This window comes from Nannobrachium achirus, assembly GCF_963921795.1.
Source record: "Nannobrachium achirus genome assembly, chromosome: 1".
Lineage (NCBI taxonomy): Eukaryota > Metazoa > Chordata > Actinopteri > Myctophiformes > Myctophidae > Nannobrachium > Nannobrachium achirus.
Genome location: NC_137810.1, coordinates 88,360,032 through 88,382,370, shown reverse-complemented (window position 1 = coordinate 88,382,370; position 22,339 = coordinate 88,360,032). Strand labels below are relative to the sequence as shown.

Below are 22,339 nucleotides of genomic sequence, written 5' to 3'. Positions count from 1 at the left end.
GCGTAAAGATTGTTGCAGGGTAAGTGATTTTAATCACTACCGTGTTAAATGGATTTTTCATCCCCAGAATTGTGTTTTTTCCTATCCATTACTCACCCCATGGAGAATGAATTCATGGACATTTGTCTTTGTTTGTTTTTATCGCATTCCAGCGACAATAATTTGAGGAGGCTCTTTGTGTCTCTATAGGGAACAAATCAGACTCTTTGCAGGCTCTTTGTGTCTCTATAGGGAACAAAGCAGACTCTTTGCAGGCTCTTTGTGTCTCTATAGGGAACAAAGCAGACTCTTTGCAGGCTCTTTGTGTCTCTATAGGGAACAAAGCAGACTCTTTGCAGACTCCTTGTGTCTCCATAGGGAACAAAGCAGGCTCTTTGTGTCTCCATAGGGAACAAAGCAGGCTCTTTGTGTCTCAATAGGGAACAAAGCAGGTTATTTGTGTCTCCATAGGGAACAAAGCAGGCTCTTTGTGTCTCCATAGGGAACAAAGCACTCTTTGTGTCTCCATAGGGAACAAAGCAGGCTCTTTGTGTCTCCATAGGGAACAAAGCAGGCTCTTTGTGTCTCCATAGAGAACAAAGCAGGCTCTTTGTTTCTCCATAGGGAACAAAGCAGGCTCTTTCTGTCTCCATAGAGATCAAAGCAGGCTCTTTGTGTCTCCATAGGGAACAAAGCAGGCTCTTTGTGTCTCCATAGGGAACAAAGCAGGCTCTTTGTGTCTCCATAGGGAACAAAGCAGACTCTTTGTGTCTAGTTGTAAAAAGGAGAACTGTCAAAATGTTAAAATAATATATATAATAATTGTATCTAATAATAATTGAGTGTGTGGCCAGGGCATGCACACTGACTGCACACAGAGAAAGACAGTTATACGTTGTGTTTTGCTCTGTGTATGTTAGTGACACCCGACACCGTTGTTTCAGCTGCAGACAGAGGAGAGGCAGGAAAAGACTGCTCTCCTCTCTTCCTTAAAGTTCCCTCCATGAGCTTCTCTTGAAAGAAACATTTAAGAAACTTTAATAATTATGACAACAGTGAAAATGTAATGTAATATTTGTCCGTCTGTAATGTAAAGGAGCTGTAAGCAGCTTCTCTGTTCTCTGCTGCTCTCTGTCACTCACTGGTTTCACTCCAGACTCACTGCCTGCTATCTTCACTCGTCTGTCTATGACCACAACATTTAGTTGAGTTAGCTCCGCCCCAGTCAATCTGCAAGCCCACAACGCACCGCTGACATAACGTGGTGTGGACTTGTAGGTTAGCTTTTTTGTCCCAGCACGAGGCCATTGTACGTTGAAGCAAATATAGCAGGCACCAGCAAGCAGACCCTATAGCCGCTTTCCAATCCGAAGGGTTCACACTTTGAGGTGCGCATTTAAAGGGCTATGACGTCACTGGGCCAAATAGCAATCTACAAGCTTACAATGCGTTGCGTTGCGACGCATTGTGAGCTTGTAGATCTGTGACCAGTGATGTCATAGCCCTTGAAATGCGCACTTCAAAGTGTTTGAACCCTTCGGATTGGAAAGCGGCTTATGACATGAAAGTAGCACTGCTCTGTGTGTAGCAGGTGTAGGTTAGCCTTGTAAACTGACTCCTCCCATCTACGAGGCTAGGTGTAGGTGTGGCTGTGAGGAATGACAGGGAAGTGATCCCACAGAGCAGGGGTCTTCAACGTTCTAAGGCTAAGGACCCCTTAGTTGAGAGAGAGATGAAGCAGGGACCCCCACAACCCATAGATTCCATATAGTTTCATCATTTGACGGCACAATCATCAGTGTATTTTGGATTCATGTCAATTTGTGTTTTCAGATATTTAACCACTTGAACCGTCAATAATACATTTGGCCTTTCACACTGTACTTAGTCTGCTCTTTTTCTCCTCTACACCAAAGCTCTTTACCAAAAATAGCGCTGCGAGGCGTTGTGAGCTTTCAGATCGGCTATTTTTGGCTAAAGTTATCAGAATATGGACGCTAGGGTTCAAGTGGTTAATATAAAAAAGGAGGAAAAAAAGCTTCTATCACACAAAGATTTGGAGGACACCCTGTAGTAACTCTGAGGACCCCCTAGGGGTCCCGGACCCCCTGTTGAAGACCCTTGCCACAGAGTGACTGTCAATCAACAACAGCCGTGGTGGACTGGAGGAGTACAGAATGAGTTCCTATAAGCTTAGACTGTGTGTTTGTTTCTGTGGTGTGAATGCAGCTTCACCCTCATGATGAGCAATGGCTTTCTGTGGTGTGAATGCAGGTTCACCCTCATGATGAGCAATGCCTTTCTTTACTTTACTTTATTTGTTTATTTAGACCGGACAATGCATATTAATGAACACTACATAAATGCAATGTAAATACACCGGAATTAGCAAGAATGCTAAATTTCATCCGTAGTCCCCACATGAAGACAAAACAATACATACCAACAAACAGTAACCCTACATTAGGAGAGGGCATTTAAAACATACATACAAGTACTATATCATTCCTCCTGTAAACAAGAAACAACACATATTACCAACAAAACCCTACATTCGAAAAAAAATTAAATCAGATGAAGCCACTCCTCCTGGACTCTTTGCACATGTATTTCTGCCATGCACATCAGCAGCATCTGAACAGTCAGGGGACAACCTACAACCTTTAACAATGGATTCACAAAAGCATGTCAATTCCAAAATGTTGACTTTCACTACAAAAATGCTGTTATTTTATCTATGGTTTTGATTGATTGAAGAGTTTATTAGCAGTTTGCAATAGAAATAAAGTATACAGTTTCATGACAGCACAAATGACTGGTACAAGTTCAACTACATATTAGGAGATCCAAATAAGCTTTACGGCTTATTTACACAGGAACCACTTCATGTATCTCATATGAAAGACAGACGGAGAGAACATAGTACTATGCATAGGATAACATAAATTACAAAAGCAGAAAAAAAAAAAAAAACAGGGCAATAAAAACTACAGATGGGTCTAGTGTATTTAGGCCTGAAGGTGACTTTTCAGACCATTTTTGAAGGAGGCAAGGGATTCGCTCTCCTTTAAGGCCTGAGGTAGGGTGTTCCACATGCTGGTGGTATAGCAGGAGAATGAATTAGAGCCTTGTTTAGTGATGAATCTAGGTTGAACATGATTAGTGGAGCTGCCTCTGGTGTTGTGATCGTGGACATCCTTGACCTTTAGTTTGTCAGGTACATGGGTATCCCTGTTTCTACTTTACTGTAAACCACGTGTCTTCAGCAGCAGTTGGCCAATGGCCATGAGAGAGAGAGAGAGAGAGAGAGAGAGAGAGAGAGAGAGAGAGAGAGAGAGAGAGAGAGAGAGAGAGAGAGAGAGAGAGAGAGAGAGACCTGGGTGTCATATAACAACAGCAGCAACAGCCAGTGATAAAGATACAATAAGATTAGAATATAGACTGGATATGAACGACATCTATCTAAGCCCACAATCACCTCCCCTTTCCACTGTAAATCAGCTTCTTCTGTTTATTTTATTGTTGTCAGGCAAATTCGCCTAAAACTATTGGTGTGATTACTATGGAGTTCATAAGGTCAGGATAGCCGTGTGTATACCAGACCTACTAATGGTCATGGTTTGACAGGTGTCACCACTGTCAATTTAAATTACAAAGGGATAATATGCAAACATGGACAGAGGGTAGGCGAAATGGCTCTTAAACGGCCGTGTCTGTCTGTTGTGTGAATAGGCTAGTGTGCCAATTGTATTTCAGCTTGTGTTCATGCAGGGTGAACCCTGTCCTCACGTCAGTCAGCCCAATGATCTTCTATTGTGTGTTTAAACACTGACTACAGTCATAGCATAGGCTACTCATAACATAATAACTTGGAGTTGGAATGAGACATGGTGGGACTTGCCCAACTCGTTCCCTGACTATTATGTGTTCACCTGTGTATGACGATATCATCTAACTGACTGTAGCCCTAGAGCTGTAGAGGCGGGTCAAAGTCACATTAGAAAGGAAATTAAAGTGCGCAGCTCGGGAACCATTTTGAGACACGACAACAACTGTGAACTTGACAGTCTGTGCGGATGACAAAACAAAACAGAATGGACCAAACTTAACCAACTTTACGTAAAGTAAGTGTTGTTGTTTTAATATTCACTACTAGAACCACTTGGTTCTCACAGGAACAGTTTATAGGCTACTTTATGCTTCTGGTGTCTAGTAAAGCTACCACTCCCTGTTGTCTAGTCTGCCTGTCTGTACTCTGTGGTTAATCTGGTTATGAATCTTATGATTGATGTCACCAGCAAAATACTTATTTAGACGGAGCAGAACATTATTACATAATTATGTTGATTATTTAACCATATAAGTGACGCATGCATTTGGTATAATTATTTATGACCTTTTATGACGGTAAACCTGCTGCTTCAGCGTTGCACTCTGCAGTCTTTTCCCACTCGGCTGAAACCTTGTCGGTTTCATTGTGAGTTAACAGTGTCATCCGGTCTAGAGCCCGCCTACTGTATCCTGTTATTTGCACACACACACACACACACACACACACACACACACACACACACACACACACACACACACACACACACACACACACACTGCTAGTGGAATGGAGCACACATGCAAACACAGAGCGTTTCCGTTGCAGACCAGATGTGCAACATGCAGACAGACTTGATCCCAGTTTCAATGTCTACTCTGCTTGAATATAAGAGGAGGCTGCCTATGTCTGCCTATGCCTATGACTCACCTTTTCAGACTCTACCTAAACCTACTGAAACACTCAATGACCATACATGAAGCTAGTTAGCATTTGTTTTTAGTTTTTTTTTAGAATCCTTTTTTCTTTACTGATTATAGTGATGTATTATCTGCTTATTGTAAGTCGCTTTGGATTAAAAGCGTCTGCTAAATGCCTAAACTGTAAACTGTAAACTATGTGAGGGAGAAGTTGTTTTGGGTGTGGTGGGGTTTGGTTGGTTTCCTTTTGAGTATTTAGTGTTTGTGAATGTAGTAAGCAATGTTACAATTAACAGTTTTAGAATAAAAATAATTGTAATCCAATCAAGAACAATATGTACTGTATATTTTAAATATTTTAATACAAAGGAACTAACCGACATCTCAAAGCTGCCAGCAGTCCATGACTTGGTTTAGTGAATGAAACATTATTTTAACCAGGGTAAAGTATGTTAATCAATAGTATTATTAACATGATATTCAAAGGTCTACCTTGTTCTGTTGGAACATGAGCGTCTCCCTGTTCTTCTATTGTGATATTTCAATTCTGTGGTGCAGTAGGACACCTGTTGGTTGACAAGAGCTACTGCATGCATCTGCATCTACTGTAGTCTCATCATTATGATGGTGATATTGTTGTTCATCCACTGTAGTCTCATCATTATGATGGTGATATTGTTGTTCATCTGCTGTAGTCTCAGCATTATGATGGTGATATTGTTGTTCATCTACTGTAGTCTCAGCATTATGATGGTGATATTGTTGTTCATCTACTGTAGTCTCATCATTATGATGGTGATATTGTTGTTAATCTACTGTAGTCTCAACATTATGTGGTGATATTGTTGCCTCATAGCAGCTCTAATATTTCAACATATCATCCTATGTCAGTGGCATATTGATAATACAGAATGAGATTGAACATATTACCGACACTGTTCTAGTTGTTGTCGGCAACTAAACAAACAAAAAAAAGGCGGCCAGGTGCGAGGCCTTTGCAACCGCACCACTTGCACAACCCTAGTGGCTGCTCTCTGTGTGTGTGTGTGTGTGTGTGTGTGTGTGTGTGTGTGTGTGTGTGTGTGTGTGTGTGTGTGTGTGTGTGTGTGTGTGTGTGTGTGTGTGTGTGTGTGTGCGTGTGCAGGCTTGTGCACACATAGACATCAAATGGGGCTTGAACCCCTGCCCTTTTATCTCTCTATAAAAAAGTGCCCTCTCCAGACCATGAATGCAGTTTTTACTATGGTGAAAGAAATGCAAATGCTCTCTTTCCATGCCATACCTGAAGGCAGCATTCAAGAGAATGCCATGTCCAAACTAGGGCATTCACCAAATATTCAAATATCAAAGTCACTATTCGAACTTTTTCACCAAAGTCGAATATTTGCTTATTTCTTTATTTATTTTTCTCTTAAAAAATATATAGTTTATAAAGCTTGGGTAGATAGGAAGTCATAAGAATGAGTTGTCAATGCCCCTGGTGGATGAATTTGTTAATGCTCTATACCAGGGGTTCTCAAACCTTTTTAGGCTGTGACCCCCAAAATAAATATATTTGAAATGGGGACCCCCGCCCTGACAAGCATTTAGAATTGTAGTTATTACATTTAATGTGACTCGGTTCCGCAGATAAATATTGTAAAAATAGCAGATCTACATGTGTTGTGAGCATGTAGATCGGCTATTTTCACAATGTTCACCTCTTGCTTACTTAATATTTGACAGTTTGGCCAGTCCTGCCGAATATTCAACTATTCAAATACTTTGAGGTTGAATAATTCGAATTCTAAAAATCACTATTCGTGAATGGCCTAGGCCTAGTCCAACTCTCTTGAACTTGAATGCAGCTTGTTATTATGTTGAAAGAACTTATATTGAAAGCATTACCCTCTCTGTGTAGAAATCCATGCCGTTACACCACATCTACAGTATTCACTTGATTGCTTAGTTCAGTGTGGTATCAAGCTCCGTAAATAACCGACCTCCAAGCTCACAACGCGGCGCGGCGCAGCGTCACGTGTGCGCGCGCGTGTGTGTGTGTGTGTTTTGTACATTCATTCATTAATCATTTACTATTTTCTGCTAATCTTGACAGGTTAAATAAAGACCAAAGATGAGTGAGTGTGTGGAGAGAGAGGAGGAGGAGGGAAGAGACAAACATCTCATCCACAGAGCAGAGTCTCCAACAGCCAGCTGTGGGTCTAAAGATGAACCTGGACCTCCACGCTTAAAGTAAGACAATCCTCCTGTACCATATACACACAATGGCAGTGGTGTAAAGTAACTAAGTACACTTTTGAGGTATTTATACTAGGGCTGGGACTTTAACTGATTAATTGCGATTAATTAATGACAGAACATTAACGCGATTAAAAAAATTACTTATTTTAATCGCACTTAGTTTTTGCACCACAGAACCTTCAGTTTCGGGCAAACCGATCATAGCGATGCACCAACCAAGAAGAGACAACAAACGCAAAGGGAGAAGTAGCCGATCAGAGCGCTTTGCTTTGCCCAGTGGATGCGAAATTTAGATTAAAAAAACTCACTTGTTGATTCACTCGTACAACAAAATGTGTTTTACTTGAAAAAAAAGCTTCTCAGGTCAAATATTTATATGCGATTAAACATGCGATTAATTTCGATTAATTAATTCGATTATTTTTCTAATCGAGTCCCAGCCCTAATTTATACTTTATGGGTACATCCAATTTGCAGTACTTTTACTTCTACTCCACTACAATTATATGACAACTTTAATTATGGCTTTTTAAGAAAGTCCAAAGCAAAGCCCATCGCCTCCAAAGCATGCTAACATGTCTTTTACGTTTCTTGACTCAGTCACATTGTTGGAAGTGGAGGACATAATTATGGTCAAGAGATGGGGACAGGGGAATTGGGAGGAGAGGGATCTATGTGTTCATTCACATGATCATTGTATGAATATTGTTGTGATTCCAGAAGTGTTGACCACAGAGCAGAGTCTCCAACACCCAGCTGTGTGTCTATGAAGAGTGACTGGTCTATGGGAAATCCTCCTCACTTCAGTGAACCTGGACCTCCACACACACAGTATGTCAATCCTCCTATTAACACTATACAATATACACAACATCATAACACAACACAGAGTCTAATAACAGTATCCTCCCCTTTCAAGCTTTATTCATAGCAGTGGTTCTCAACCTTTATAGGCCTTGACCCCCAAAATAATCATATTTCAAACAGGGACCCCCACACCCTGACTTGGAATGTAGTAGTTGAGGCATTCAATTTAGATTCACTCCGTTCCATAGATAAATAGTGAACATAGATCAAGATCTACAAGCTCACAACGCCTTGAGATGTGAGGTGTTGTGAGCTTGTAGATCGGCTATTTTCAAATGTACTTTCTTGTTGTACAATTTACTGTGAGTGAAAGAATTGAGTGGGCCAACAAATGATCATGAACACATTGACTTCACAATGATCATTGTATGAATATTGTTGTGATTCCAGAAGTGTTGACCACAGAGCAGAGTCTCCAACACCCAGCTGTGTGTCTATGAAGAGTGACGCGTCTATGGGAAATCCTCCTCACTTCAGTGAACATGGACCTCCACATACACAGTATGTCAATCCTCCTATTATACAATACACACTATAACACTATACAATATACTAGGGATGACCAAATATAGAATTTTTCTTAACCGATAACCGTAAGGCCCTATCGGTTAATTAACCGTTAACCGTTAAGGACATGTGTTAAAAAATAAGCTATTTTAGAGATTTAAAAAAGGAAAATACACGATACTGTTTTTCCCCATAATAAAGTGCCATATTTACACACTAAAAACAATAAAACTAGGAGAAACAAGAATACAAATGTTTCCTAAAAGAAATGTGTTTTTGCAAAGAAACAATGGGATTGAAATAAAAAGTCTAATGTGATGTGGCTGTGCCAGGCACGTGCACACATAGACAAAAGGGGGCTTGAGCCCCTGCCCTTTTATCCAAGTGCCCTCTTCAGACCATGAATGCATTTCTTTTTTACTATGGTAAAATAAATGCAAATTTCCCCTTTCCATACGATAACTGAAGGCTGCATTCAAGAGAATTGTCCACCTTACTTTTTTATAGTTTGATTAAAGGGTTCTTCTTTTTTTCAACTTTTTCAACTTTTTTTGGAATTTTTTAGGAAAAAGGTTACTTAAATTGTCACTGTCATTTGGCGACCCCCCAAAAATCATATGGGGACCCTCCTGGGGGTCCCGACCCACAGGTTGAGAACCACTAATCTATAGAATTCAAGGTACTATGTGTGCTGTTTGTGAAAGAATTGTCCAATTCACAATGTGTTCAATATACAGACTGACTGTGTGTTACTTTGTTTATATGATTTTATTTCATTCATGTTGACATTCATTCAGTAATCATTGTGTCGTGTTCCTTTGTTTACATGAAGTTCAACTATACAACAATGTACAGGAGATAAACCCTGAGATGTTGTGCTATGTTATTGTTCTGTAATGGGACAACAAATGATCATGAACACATTGACTTCACGATCATTGTATGAATATTGTTGTGATTCCAGAAGTGTTGACCACAGAGCAGAGTCTCCAACACCCAGCTGTGGGTCTATGAAGAGTGACCGCTCTAAACATCATCCTCCTGTCTTCAGTGAACCTGGACCTCCACACACAAGGTAAGATCACCTACGTATATCTGTGAAGTTCAACTGGAAAGTGTTTGGTTACAGATATGGACTGTAAGAAAATACCAAATACACACATTATAGTGAAACACTGATCTTCTGTGGAACAACACAAACAATGTCTTGTATCTGCTCACAGATGTGGACAGTAAGGATGGGATGATATGCGATGTTATCGTTTATCGTGATAAAAAAGATTTAATTCATTGTGATATCGTCCTCCGTCATTCACTGGATAGTCCCCCCAGGAATCCGCGGAGAAAAAGTTCTGATTCCGCGGTGAACAATCCTGATTCTGCGGAGAGCAATTCTTGATTTCCGCGGCTTGAAAGTTAATATTCCGCAGGCATTAAAAAACTACTTAAAATGACCAGTTATGAAGCAAATATTTTTTTTATGTAATAATGAAGTAGAAATGAACTTATGAAATGAATTGCAATACCAAAACATTGTGGTTATCAAATAATCAACATCAATATTCTCTTTGTCCCTCTTGGGCAGATTTATTTATGTGCCAGGCATGTCACGTGGATGGAATTGGGAAACAGGGATTTGAGGGCAGACTTGTAGGCCTTAAGCATACAGTATATGCAGCATTGTCAGTATCAAAAGAAATCACATCCTCTTGTTTCACTCCAAAGTCATTTAGAGTCTGCTGCATTTGCCACTGTTGAATGATTGCATTTGTCTAAGAAAACAGTGTCAACCAGGTAGCTGCGGATTTCACCAGATTCATCCTTGATGAGCGGAGACACCATTATTTTGAGCATGCAGCGTCCTTCTGAATCAGAGAGAGAGAGAGAGAAGAGAGAGAGAGAGAGAGAGAGAGAGAGAGAGAGAGAGAGAGAGAGAGAGAGAGAGAGAGAGAGAGAGAGAGAGAGACCTTTATTATCCCAAGGGGGAAAATCAGTTGCCCAGAGGCAGCACAGCAGTGTAAGGTTATTTACAAAGTTACAAAGAAGTATGATAAAATAAAAACAAGAACAGAGTACAGTAAAGAGCAAGGTACATCAAGAAAGGGAACCTCTTACCTCTCTTGCAGTTGTGTATGGCCAGGGATGGCCCACATTCATTTCTCTGTTTTGCAATTAGAAACTTCTCATCAAGGGACTGTCAGACCTGGACAGTGGTGATGTACAAGCCTGCCAAAAAGCCTGCCAAAACAGAATACAAAACACAATACATTGATTGTACATATTTTGATCAAATAGTACAGTTATATGATTATACAATGGAGCTAAACTAAAATGATTCATTTATCTACCTTGACTAATTCATACTTTTTCATATCAAGGTCCAATATTTATTCATTATTTAATGACATTTATCCTCTCACTCAGACCCAAAACATAGAATATTTTGTTATTGTTGGATAACATTTTGTTCACAATTCTATGCTGTATTGATTTGATGTTGGTGCCATAGATAGAAGAGATAAACAGGCAACACGTTGATAAAAATAGCAACTCTTCTACATTCTCTAATTGTATAGACTTTGGATATTGTAAATTAATGAATGCAGATTTTTAACAACAATTTAACTCTTGAGAGTGTAAAATGAAAACAAATGGACCCATGATTAAACCAAATGGACCCTTATGGGTTTCATTTATAGTTAAATATAGCGTCCATTTAGTTAACAACACTCAAGGACCACTGGTTGAAAACCACTGGAGCACAAGTCAAGAATACATTACTAAAACGATAGCATACCTTCTCTCGTTCCTCTGCAGCCACGGTTTTGCTGGCGATTGTGGTTGTGATGTTTTTTTGTCTTTTTAAGACGGTGTCTGCGGGTGTTGCTTGTTTTCTCTTCTGATGAAAGCAGCCAACTGGTCTTTGATCGTTGAGTTGCGGCGGTGATCAAGGACTGTATTCTCCTCCTGTAATTCTGTGTATGATTTAGCTCTTTCAGCATAATATATTCCCCTGCCTACTCTGAGGGCTCGGACCCGGCCTCGTAGCCGGAGGTCGGAGAAATCGCTCCATTACTCCATGTGCGTCTTTCTCACTGTGAGTCAATATAAACAGTCAGACGATGTGCCTAGTTCCATTAAAAATCAGCACCATCCGCTCTGGTATCGTCACCACACACACAAGACATAGCACATGAATGTATGCAACTGCAAACAAAGCCATTTCCGTTTCCGTATCCGGCACGACGACCGGCTAGACAGTGAGCCTTGTCTGTCTATATGACCGCGACATCTAGCGGCCGGAATGAAAACTACATGTAAAATGTAATATTCTGCGGACTGCTATGATATCCGCGGGAGGCTCTGATATCCGCGGAGGGCTTTGATTTCCGCGAAAAATTCCGTGATCGCGGAATCGCGGATTCCTGGGGGGACTAACTGGAATCAATTCACCTTTAATTTACTGAGCTGCATATCCGGTACCATTTAAACCCGATATAATTGGTAAAAGATACTTATACTATATGTACTTGATACAGTCTTTTTTCACTTTTTTACTTTTTTTACATAAACGATTTGTCGACGCGTCGGAATAACCCCCACGACTCGAGTCCACTTGATAAATCCTGAGTCGAGGACAGCTCTATTTGAAACTTGGACCCCCACACCCTGACTTGGAATGTAGTAGTTGAGGCATTCAATTTAGTTTCACTCCGTTCCATAGATAGAGTGAACATAGAAGATCTACAAGCTCATAACGCCTTGAGATGTGAGGTGCTGTGAGCTTGTAGATCGGCTATTTTCAATGTACGTTTTGTGCCTACAATTTACAGTCAGTGAAAGAATTGAGATGTTGTGCTATGTTATTGTTCTGTAATGGGCCAACAAATGATCATGATCACATTGACTTCGTAAGGGATAACATCTCTCTCAGCAGTCATTATAGAGTGATAGGAGCCTGACAGGTTGATATGCCACCGACGCGAAGCGGAGGTGGCATATCAACCTGCTGAGCGAGATGTTATTAACCGGCTGCTAAATAAAATGAATAATTTGACTCAAAACTAAAAACAAAACAAAGTATTTCCTTGTTTACAGACGGCTGGTAGTGTCCCCCCCCCAGCGTAACACGGTCGCCTTGGAAAACAAAGAAGTGCTGGTCAAATGGAATCCATTTTCTGTTACTGCGTTGTCTATTTCTCGCCTAAAATGTTTTTAAAGACATTCTTCAGAGCAATGTTTAGTTGTAAATGACGCTGTGTGTTTGTTTACATGGTAGACATGTTGGATACGGCACTAAATTCACACAGCGCAGCCTGAATGCAGCAGCTGCTCTGAGCCGTTGATTAGGCAGCGGTGAATTATAGAGTGGAGCGGTCATTATACGCTCATAATTCACCGCTGATTTCAGCGCTCGACCAATCAGAATCAAGCATCCAAACAAGCCGGGTAATTAACAATGATAATTGTATGAATATTGTTGTGATTCCAGAAGTGTTGACCACAGAGCAGAGTCTCCAACACCCAGCTGTGTGTCTATGAAGAGTGACTGGTCTAAAATACATCCTCCAGACTTCAGTGAACCTGGACCTCCACACACACAGTATGTCAATCCTCCTATTACACAATACACACTATAACACTATACAATATACCCAATGCTATAGATATACAAGCTCACAATGCCTTAAGATGTGACGTGTTGTGAGCTTGTAGATTGGCTATTTTCAAAAAATGAGCCTCTCTCTTATATTATTTGACCATTTTCTTACTTTTTTATATGATTAATTTTGATGGAGTAATAAAGGATTCTTCTTTTTTTCAACTTTTTTAACATTTTTAGTATGAAAAAGGTTACTTAAATTGTGACTGTCATTTGGCAACCCCCAAAAATCATATCGGGACCATCCTGGGGGTCCCGACCCACAGGTTGAGAACCACTAATCTATAGAAGTCAAGCTACTATGTGTGCTGTTTGTGAAAGAATTGTACAATTCACAATGTGTTCAGTATACAGACTGACTGCGTGTTACTTTGTTTATATGATTTTATTGCATTCAGTAATCATTGTTGCGACCGTAGGTCGCATTTACTACCAAAACCTCCACAGGCTGTCCGTGAGTGAGTCAGTCCGTCAGTCACACGTCACACGTCACACTCTTGCCCTGCTCATATCTCCGCAACCGTTGCCCCGATCCATGCCAAATTTTGCACACACACTCCTTACCTGCCAAACTACAACCTCCAAGGACCCCCGGAGCTCCAGGGACCCCCAGGTCCCTGGGGGACCCCCAGATGTAAAAAATGACCAAATGTGCTAAACTGACCAAATGACCACCCCAACGGGGCTGCTCACGGGGAATTCCCGGGGACCACCGACTCCTGGTGCTCCAGAACGGATGCAAAAGTGGTGGCGCCCCCAATGGAGGACCCCCTACACTGCAGCTCACATAAAATGCCGTAACTCCGGCTAGGAGTGACCGGGACAGCCGGGGCCGGTACCTATTCGTCTGCCTTGGCGGCGCGGAGACCCCACCCCTCATTTCTCACATGGCCCTCTTCTAGCGTCACCATGAGGCCGATTCTTGCAAAACACATTTTTGGACACTGCTCCTACAATTTTTGGCCTAAAATCACGCAAATCGGTACACAGTATGTCTCCACTCATCCCATCAACATGAATCTCTCCCATATAGCGCCACCTCCAAGCCGATTTTTAAAAACACATTTTTGGACACTGCTCCTACAGATTTTGCCCTAAAATCACGAGAATCACTACACAGTATGTCTACACTCATGTCATCAACATGGATCAGGAAGATTTTGGCAAAACAAATTTTTGCCCTATTTGTGGAGATAAGTGACCTACGGTCGCTTATCTCCCGATTAGGGAGTCTTACTGGTGTTGTGTTCCTTTGTTTACATGAAGTTCAACTATACAACAATGTACAGGAGATAAACCCTGAGATGTTGTGTTATGTTATTGTTCTGTAATGGGACAACAAATGATCATGAACACATTGACTTCACAATGATAATTGTATGAATATTGTTGTGATTCCAGAAGTGTTGACCACAGAGCAGAGTCTCCAACACCCAGCTGTGTGTCTATGAAGAGTGACCGCTCTAAACATCCTCCTCCAGACTTCAGTGAACCTGGACCTCCACACACAAGGTAAGATCACCTACGTATATCTGTGAAGTTCAACTGGAAAGTGTTTGGTTACAGATATGGACTGTAAGAAAATACCAAATACACAAATTATAGTGAAACACTGATCACTGTGAACTTCAACTGGAACAACACAAACAAAATCTTGTAACTGCCAGGGCTGTAACCGAACGTTTGTAGGTTCAAACCTCCGTTCATTATGTTGGCAATCAAAGTTCTAAATTAATTGGTTCATTTTTTTAATTAATTTTTTATGAAAAGTATATTATCAGAACATTAGGCCTATTCAGAATATCACAGTAGTAGAGAAAGCCAAATAGGTTACCAGTAAACACTAACGGTTAATTGTGACTGTTAATAAGTAGTTTTAAAATCCGCCAGAACAGCTTGGAGCGATCGAGGACAGTCCTCCGCTCCAATTCCGCTCCTGTTGGCAGGGGTGTCGCACCAAATTCTGGGCCCTGGGTACAAGGATTCACTGCGGGACCCCCATGAATGTTCTTCATAGGGGGGTGGGGTTTAACCCATTTAGACTGGGAACGCATTATTACACGTTATTTTGTGCTTTAACTATTGAAAAATAGCAGATATACAAGCTCACAGCGCGGCACAGAGTGCCTTATTGGGCCCTAGTAACTCAGTCCAACCCCCCCCCCCCCCACCATTTAATACCCAAAGGTAAAATGTAGAATATCAAATAATGTAATGTTAAAATATGTTTTCACATAGGATCAAAGGTTTTATGGTCATGATTCACTGCAATCCTGGATGGCTTGGTTCTAGGCTTAACATAATTGTTTTGTCATATTTTTGTAAAAGTCTATGGGGAAAATTAATGGGAGATTTTTTAGAGGGATCAGTAAACCACCTCCGCTGCGATGCTCTATAGGAGTGTATTCACTTTTTTACTAATTTACAAATGTACACATTGTATTAATTTACAGAGCAAATAAGAATCATGAATAATTCCAACACCAAGCAGTATAAGAAATATCCTTCTATCTACCATGAATATAATCATAATAAATAATATAAATACATATCCTTCTATTCACCACGAATATAATCATAATAAATAATATAAATAAATATCCTTCTATCCAGCTGGACTATAGTCATAATAAATAATATAAATAAATATCCTTCTATCCACCAGGATTCCTGGTGGATAGAAGGATATTTATTAGTACTAGAAGCTGGGCCGCCCTTCGGGCGGCCCAGCGTCTAGTCGGCGACCTGGCCAACTCGGAACAATGTAAATAGGGAATGAATGCCCCGCCCTTTAATGCAAACCCCATTATACCTGTTTTCATAGGACCCGTTTTGACCATCTGTCTGCCTGTGTCCATTTATGCCCATATATGGAGATATCTGTATCTTTCTGTCTGTCTGTCGGCGTCCATTTTATGTCCATATATGGAGATCACTGCAGTTATAGTTCTGGGTCCATTTTATGCCCATATATGGAGATATCTGTCTATCTGCGTCCATTTTATGCCCATATATGGAGTATCTGTCTGTGCCTCCAACTGTGTTGCAGACACAGTGCCGGTTCCCCCTTTAATGCAAACCTCATTATACCTGTTGTCATAGGACCCGTTTTGAACATCTGTTTGCCTGTGTCCATTTATGCCCATATATGGAGATATCTGTATCTGTCTGTCTGCGCCCATTTTATGCCCATATATGGAGATCTTTGACCATCTGTTTGCCTCTGTCCATTTATGTCCATATATGGAGATATCTGTATCTGTCTGTCTGCAATCCATTTTATGCCCATATATGGGGGCATTCATTTTATGCCCATATATGGAGAACGTGCGTGCCCGTGGGACGAACGGTTTTCGAGATACGCGGATTACATACATACATACACAATCACAGAGATTTTTTGTTGACTCATGTGGCGTACGTGATGTCAGAGCCTTTTATGAAGTGATGTCACAATGAGTCAGAGCTTTCGCCGATTTCCTCCGGAACAGCCTGATGTCAACAATCAACCCCGCATAAGGAGATTCCGAACGTTTCGCGCCGGGTTTTGAACATCTGTTTGCCTGTGTCCATTTATGCCCATATATGGAGATATCTGTATCTGTCTGTCTGCGTCCATTTTATGCCCATATATGGAGATCTTTGACCATCTGTTTGCCTCTGTCCATTTATGTCCATATATGGAGATATCTGTATCTGTCTGTCTGCAATCCATTTTATGCCCATATATGGGGGCATTCATTTTATGCCCACATAAATATGGAGAACGCGCGTGCCCGTGGGACGAACGGTTCTCGAGATACGCGGATTACATACATACATACACAATCACAGAGATTTTTTGTTGACTCATGTGGCGTACGTGATGTCAGAGCCTTTTATGAAGTGATGTCACAATGAGTCAGAGCTTTCGCCGATTTCCTCCGGAACAGCCTGATGTCAACAATCAACCCGCATAAGGAGATTCCGAACGTTTCGCGCCGGTTCGGGAAAACCGCGCATCGGGTCGGGTCGAGACCCGGCACTGCACTCCGTGCCGCGGCGGGGAACGCGCGTGCCGAATCTGAAGCCGGTGGGACGAACGGTTCTCGAGATACGCGGGTTACATACACGCAGACAGAGATTTGTCGCATTTATAGATAGATTATTTATTATGACTATATTCCGGGTCCAGGAATATAGTCATAATAAATAATATAAATAAATATCCTTCTATCCAGCAGGACTATAGTCATAATAAATAATACAAATAAATATCCTTCTATCCAGCAGGACTATTAGTCCTAATACATCATTCTTCTCCTCCACAGGAAGAGGAAGAGGGTGTGTGTTGTGACAGAGCAGGCGTCCAGGTGTTCAGTGTGTGAGGAGGTTCTGACAGATCCAGTCTCTAGCAGCTGTGGACACTGGTTCTGCAGACAGTGCATCACCTCATACTGGGAGCAGTCTGCTCCAACAGGACACCATGACTGTCCCCAGTGTGGAAAGATCTTCAGGACCAGACGTAGACTGAAGACACCCAGTCACACCAGCAGTGGACACAGTAAGACTGGACACAATTTACACTAATTAACATTCCATGTTATTTACTTTAATATTTAGATGGTAGAAGACATTTTCAAATAGTTCAGCTAAAGACAAAAATATCACACAATATTATTTTCCTGCCATTCATTTTCTTATTGCGACCGTCAGGTCAAAACCTCAGTTAGTTAGTCAGTCCGTCCCTCCGTCACGTGACGTCACACTTTTCCCCTACTCATATCTCCGCCACCGTTGCCCCGAAACTTTACACACAAACTCCTTGGCTGCCAAACCACATGGCCCTCTTCTAGCGCCACCATGAGGCCGATTCTTGCAAGACATATTTTTGGACATTGCTCCTGTAACGGAGGTTATCCGAACCTCCCCACCCGGCTTCGAACCCGGGTCAAGTGAAAGTCCAATATCTTAACCATCACTCCAAAGGGACATCCCTATGGAACGAGAGCAGATACTTGACTTTTGAGGCTTCAGGCTGGGGCTGCGACTCTCTCCGCCACACTCCTACAAATTTTGCCCTAAAATCACACAAACCGGTACACAGTATCTCTACAGTCATGTCATCAAAATGCATCTGTCCCATCTAGCGACACCATCTGGCTGATTTTTGAAAAACACATTTTTGGACACTGCTCCTACAGATTTTCCCTAAAATAATGCAAAGCAGTACACAGTATCTCTACAGTCATGTCATCGACATGGATCTGTCCCATTTCCCATATTCCCTCCTGATTGCCTTCTAAAGTTTGTGCGACCTGACGGTTGCTTATCTCCCAAATTTAGGGAGTCTAACTGGTTCTATTTGTATTTTAGTTTTTCTAACAGAGTACATGTAACACTAATGTGTGTACACATCTGTAAGAATGCAAAGTTATAAATGAAGCTGAATGTTTAAAATGTCTTCATTGTCTTCTCATAGCAGGTGTCAGTGTGCAGGAGGATTTAAAGGTTTATAAGATCACTTTGAACAGTCTGGATGGTGTGACAGACGTCACTGAAGTACCCTCCCTCAGCAGCATCTTCACAGCGCTCTACATCACAGTGGGAGAGAGTGAAGGGGTTAATAACCAACATGAGGTCTACCAGCTTGAGACGCTCTCCAAGAAGAACACCCTCCATGACCAACCAATCAACTGCTGTGACATCTTTAAGCCCCTCCTCCTTGGCAGAGAGACACCAATCAGAAGAGTTCTGACCAAGGGAGTCGCTGGCATTGGAAAAACCTTCTCTGTGCGTAAGGTCGCTCTGGACTGGGCAAAGGGTTTGGAAAATCAAGATGTCATTCTCCTGGTTCCCTTCTCATTCCGGGAGCTGAACTTGGTCAGAGATGAGCAGCACAGTCTTCTCTCACTGATCCATGTTTTCCATCCAACGTTGAAGAAGGTCACAGCAGAGCAGCTCGCTGTCTGGAAGGTTGGCTTCATCTTTGATGGTTTAGATGAAAGCAGGTTGTCCTTCAACTTCAACAATGACATCATCTCTGATGTCACAGTGACATCATCAGTGGACGGGCTGTTGACAAACCTCATCGAGGGGAATCTGCTCCCATTGGCTCTCATCTGGATAACCACCAGACCTGCAGCAGCCAATCAGATCCCTCCTGCATATGTTGACCTGGTGACAGAAGTACGAGGGTTCACAGATCCCCAGAAGGAGGAATATTTCAGGAAGAGATTCAGTGATGAGGAGCTGGCCAGCAGAATCATCTCACACATGAAGACGTCAAAGAGCCTCCACATCATGTGTCACATCCCAGTCTTCTGTTGGATCAGCGCTACCGTTCTGGAGGACATGGTGAAGACAGACGAGACAGGACAGCTGCCCACGACCCTGACTGCCATGTGCTGCCACTTCCTGTTGGTCCAGACAAAGAGGAAGGAGCTGAAGTATGATGAGCCTCATGAGGGGGAAAGAAGAAACAAGAAAAGAAACAGAAAAGAGAGAGAGAATCAACATCAGATCATGGAGAAGGACAGGGAGGTTCTTCTGAAGCTGGGCAGGCTGGCGTTTGAACATCTGGAGAAAGGCAGCATCATGTTCTACCAAGAAGACCTGGAAGAGTGTGGTCTGGATGTGAAAGACGCCTCGCTGTACTCAGGAGTGTGCACAGAGATCTTCAAAAGAGAGGGCGTGCTCTTCCAGAGAGCAGTCTACTGCTTTGTTCATCTGATCATCCAGGAGTTTCTGGCTGCAGTCTACCTGTTCCACTGTTTCACACAGAAGAACATGGAGGTACTCAAGACATTCCTGGGAGACAGAGATGTCAGTTCTTTGGAGGACTTCCTGGACGCAGCCAACTATAAAGCCATATGGAGTAAGAATGGTCACCTGGACCTGTTTCTCCGCTTCCTTCATGGTCTCTCACTGCCGTCCAACCAGAGTCTGTTAGGAGGTCTACTGGTTCAGACACAGTACAGTCCAGAGAGCATCCAGAGAGCCATCAACAACCTGAAGGAGATGAAACATGACGGTGCCTCTCCTGACAGATGTATCAACATCTTCCACTGTTTGATGGAGATGAACGACCACTCAGTGCATCAGGAGATCCAACAGTACCTGAAGTCAGGGGACAGATCAAAGACAACACTGTCTCCAACCCAGTGTTCAGCTCTGGCCCACATGCTGCAGATGTCAGAGGATGTTCTGGAGGAGTTGGACCTGGACAAATACAACACATCATTGGAGGGCCGACGCAGACTCATCCCAGCTGTGAGGAACAGCAGAAAGGCTCGGTTAGTAGTCATGTGAATAGAAAACTTAGAACAGAAACAATGCACTGTACCTTCACAACACTACAATATAACTAAACATGATAGTTAAATCAACAGTGATACGCACGCACGCACGCACGCACGCATGTACGTACGCATGCACGTACGCACGCACGCACGTACGCACGCGCACACACACACGCACACGCACACACACACACACACACACACACACACACACACACACACACACACGCGGGCTGGGTAGAATATTGGGTAGAGAGTGCTAGAATAAATTCAACGTTTCATTGATACAAACTGTGTGTGTGTGTGTGTGTGTGTGTGTGTGTGTGTGTGTGTGTGTGTGTGTGTGTGTGTGTGTGTGTGTGTGTGTGTGTGTGTGTGTGTGTGTGTGCGTGTGTAGCACAAATAAAATATTTTCTTTCGGCCCAGAACCTAGAGAAAGTAATCCATGCCCTTGTCTCGTCAAGGCTGGATTACTGCAACTCCCTTTACATAGGGGTTGCAAACTCCACCCTCTCCCGCCTTGACTGGCACCCATAGACGGGACCACAGAGCTTTTTCTGTGGCTGGCTCAGCTCTCTGGAACAGCCTTCCATCCCACTTAAAACACACCTCTTCACCCTAGCATTTGAGCCCTAGACCCCTCCCTCCCTGTGCCTTTTATCTGTCATTGTTTTATATCTTAAATGTATTGTTTTTATAGCTGTACTTACAAGGTTTTAAATGTTTACAAATGTTTCTATTGTTTTTGCTTTGTATTGTATTTGTTTTTACTGCGTTCTCATGATGTACAGCACTTTGGTCAACCTGGTTGTTTTTAAATCTGCTTTATAAATAAATGGACTTGACGTGTGTGTGTGTGTGTGTGTGTGTGTGTGTGTGTGTGTGTGTGTGTGTGTGTGTGTGTGTGTGTGTGTGTGTGTGTGTGTGACCGTGGTCTGATTGACCACCTCTAATTACAGACTTGTTGGCTTTGGTCGTAACCTCTGGAAGGAACACATGGAAGTTGTGTCTTCAGCTCTCAGTTCTAATCCATCCCATCTGAGACACCTGGACTTAAGTTACAACCACCTGGACCTGGATCTACTGGATCTACTCTGTGCTGCACTGAAAAGTCCTCATTGTAGACTGGAGACTCTACGGTGAGATTAATTTACAATCATTATTTCCATCAGTGATTTATCATGTGATTATAATATGAATATTGTGGCATGAATAAGGTTGATATCATAGTAACACATTAACTGGGATAATGAGGAGGTACAGTAACTACAGTATGTACATGTTTACTAAATTCACTCAAACCACTCAAAGACTGTCTGTCTGTATCAGGGTAAAAAATAATCCAAGTGGCAATATCACAATGCAGCTCTGTTACTAGTAAAAGTAATAAATACACTTTATTACCAAAAACTCAATCTGCAGAATACCCCCTTTTTATGTTTTCAACATGTGTCAAAAAAAAAAAAGTGTATAATAGGTGATACAATAGCTGGTTTATGTATATTGCAATAATCTAAATCAGATCTGAAGTAAATGGTTACTAAAGTTTTCAAATAATTAATGAGTAAAGATTACAGTATTTGCCTCTATAGATGTAGTGCAGTAGAAGTATAACATATACAAAGTTGACATAATCAAGTAAAGTAAATAAAGTAAACTAAACTTGTACTTAATTACAGAAGTTGAGTAAATGTACTTAGTTCCATTCCACCACTGGTCTGTATGGTCTCTTTCTCCAGCAGATGTCCTTCCTGTGTCTGTGACATCAACAGTTATCAGCTTCACTTGTCTTAAACTGTCCATCAATTGACCTTTGACCTGTTAGGTCTTATCTATCTATAAATGAGAGAAGTCTGTGCGTGTCTGTCTGTGTGTCTGTCTGTAATCTGCGTATCTCGAGAACCTTTCGTCCCACCGGCTTCAGATTCGGCACGCGTGGACGCAGCATCACAAAGATCTCCATATACGGGCATAAAGGGACACAGACAGACGGATACAGAGATCTCCATAAATGGGCATAAAAGGGACGCAAATGGCATATATGGGCATAACA

The 22,339-nt window shown here is 41.9% G+C and overlaps 1 protein-coding gene across 1 annotated transcript in view; it reads left to right on the top strand.

Annotated features, from left to right (window-relative positions):
* Positions 1-22,339, top strand: part of LOC308290418 (uncharacterized protein) — a gene marked incomplete at both ends in the record, with an annotated part of 32,622 nt that overhangs the window by 4,877 nt on the left and 5,406 nt on the right. The window contains 2 exons of the mRNA XM_080732240.1: positions 17,317-17,510; positions 18,537-20,278. Of these exons, the coding sequence (XP_080588366.1) occupies positions 17,317-17,510; positions 18,537-20,278 (1,936 nt within the window). The remainder of the gene's footprint in view (positions 1-17,316; positions 17,511-18,536; positions 20,279-22,339) is intronic.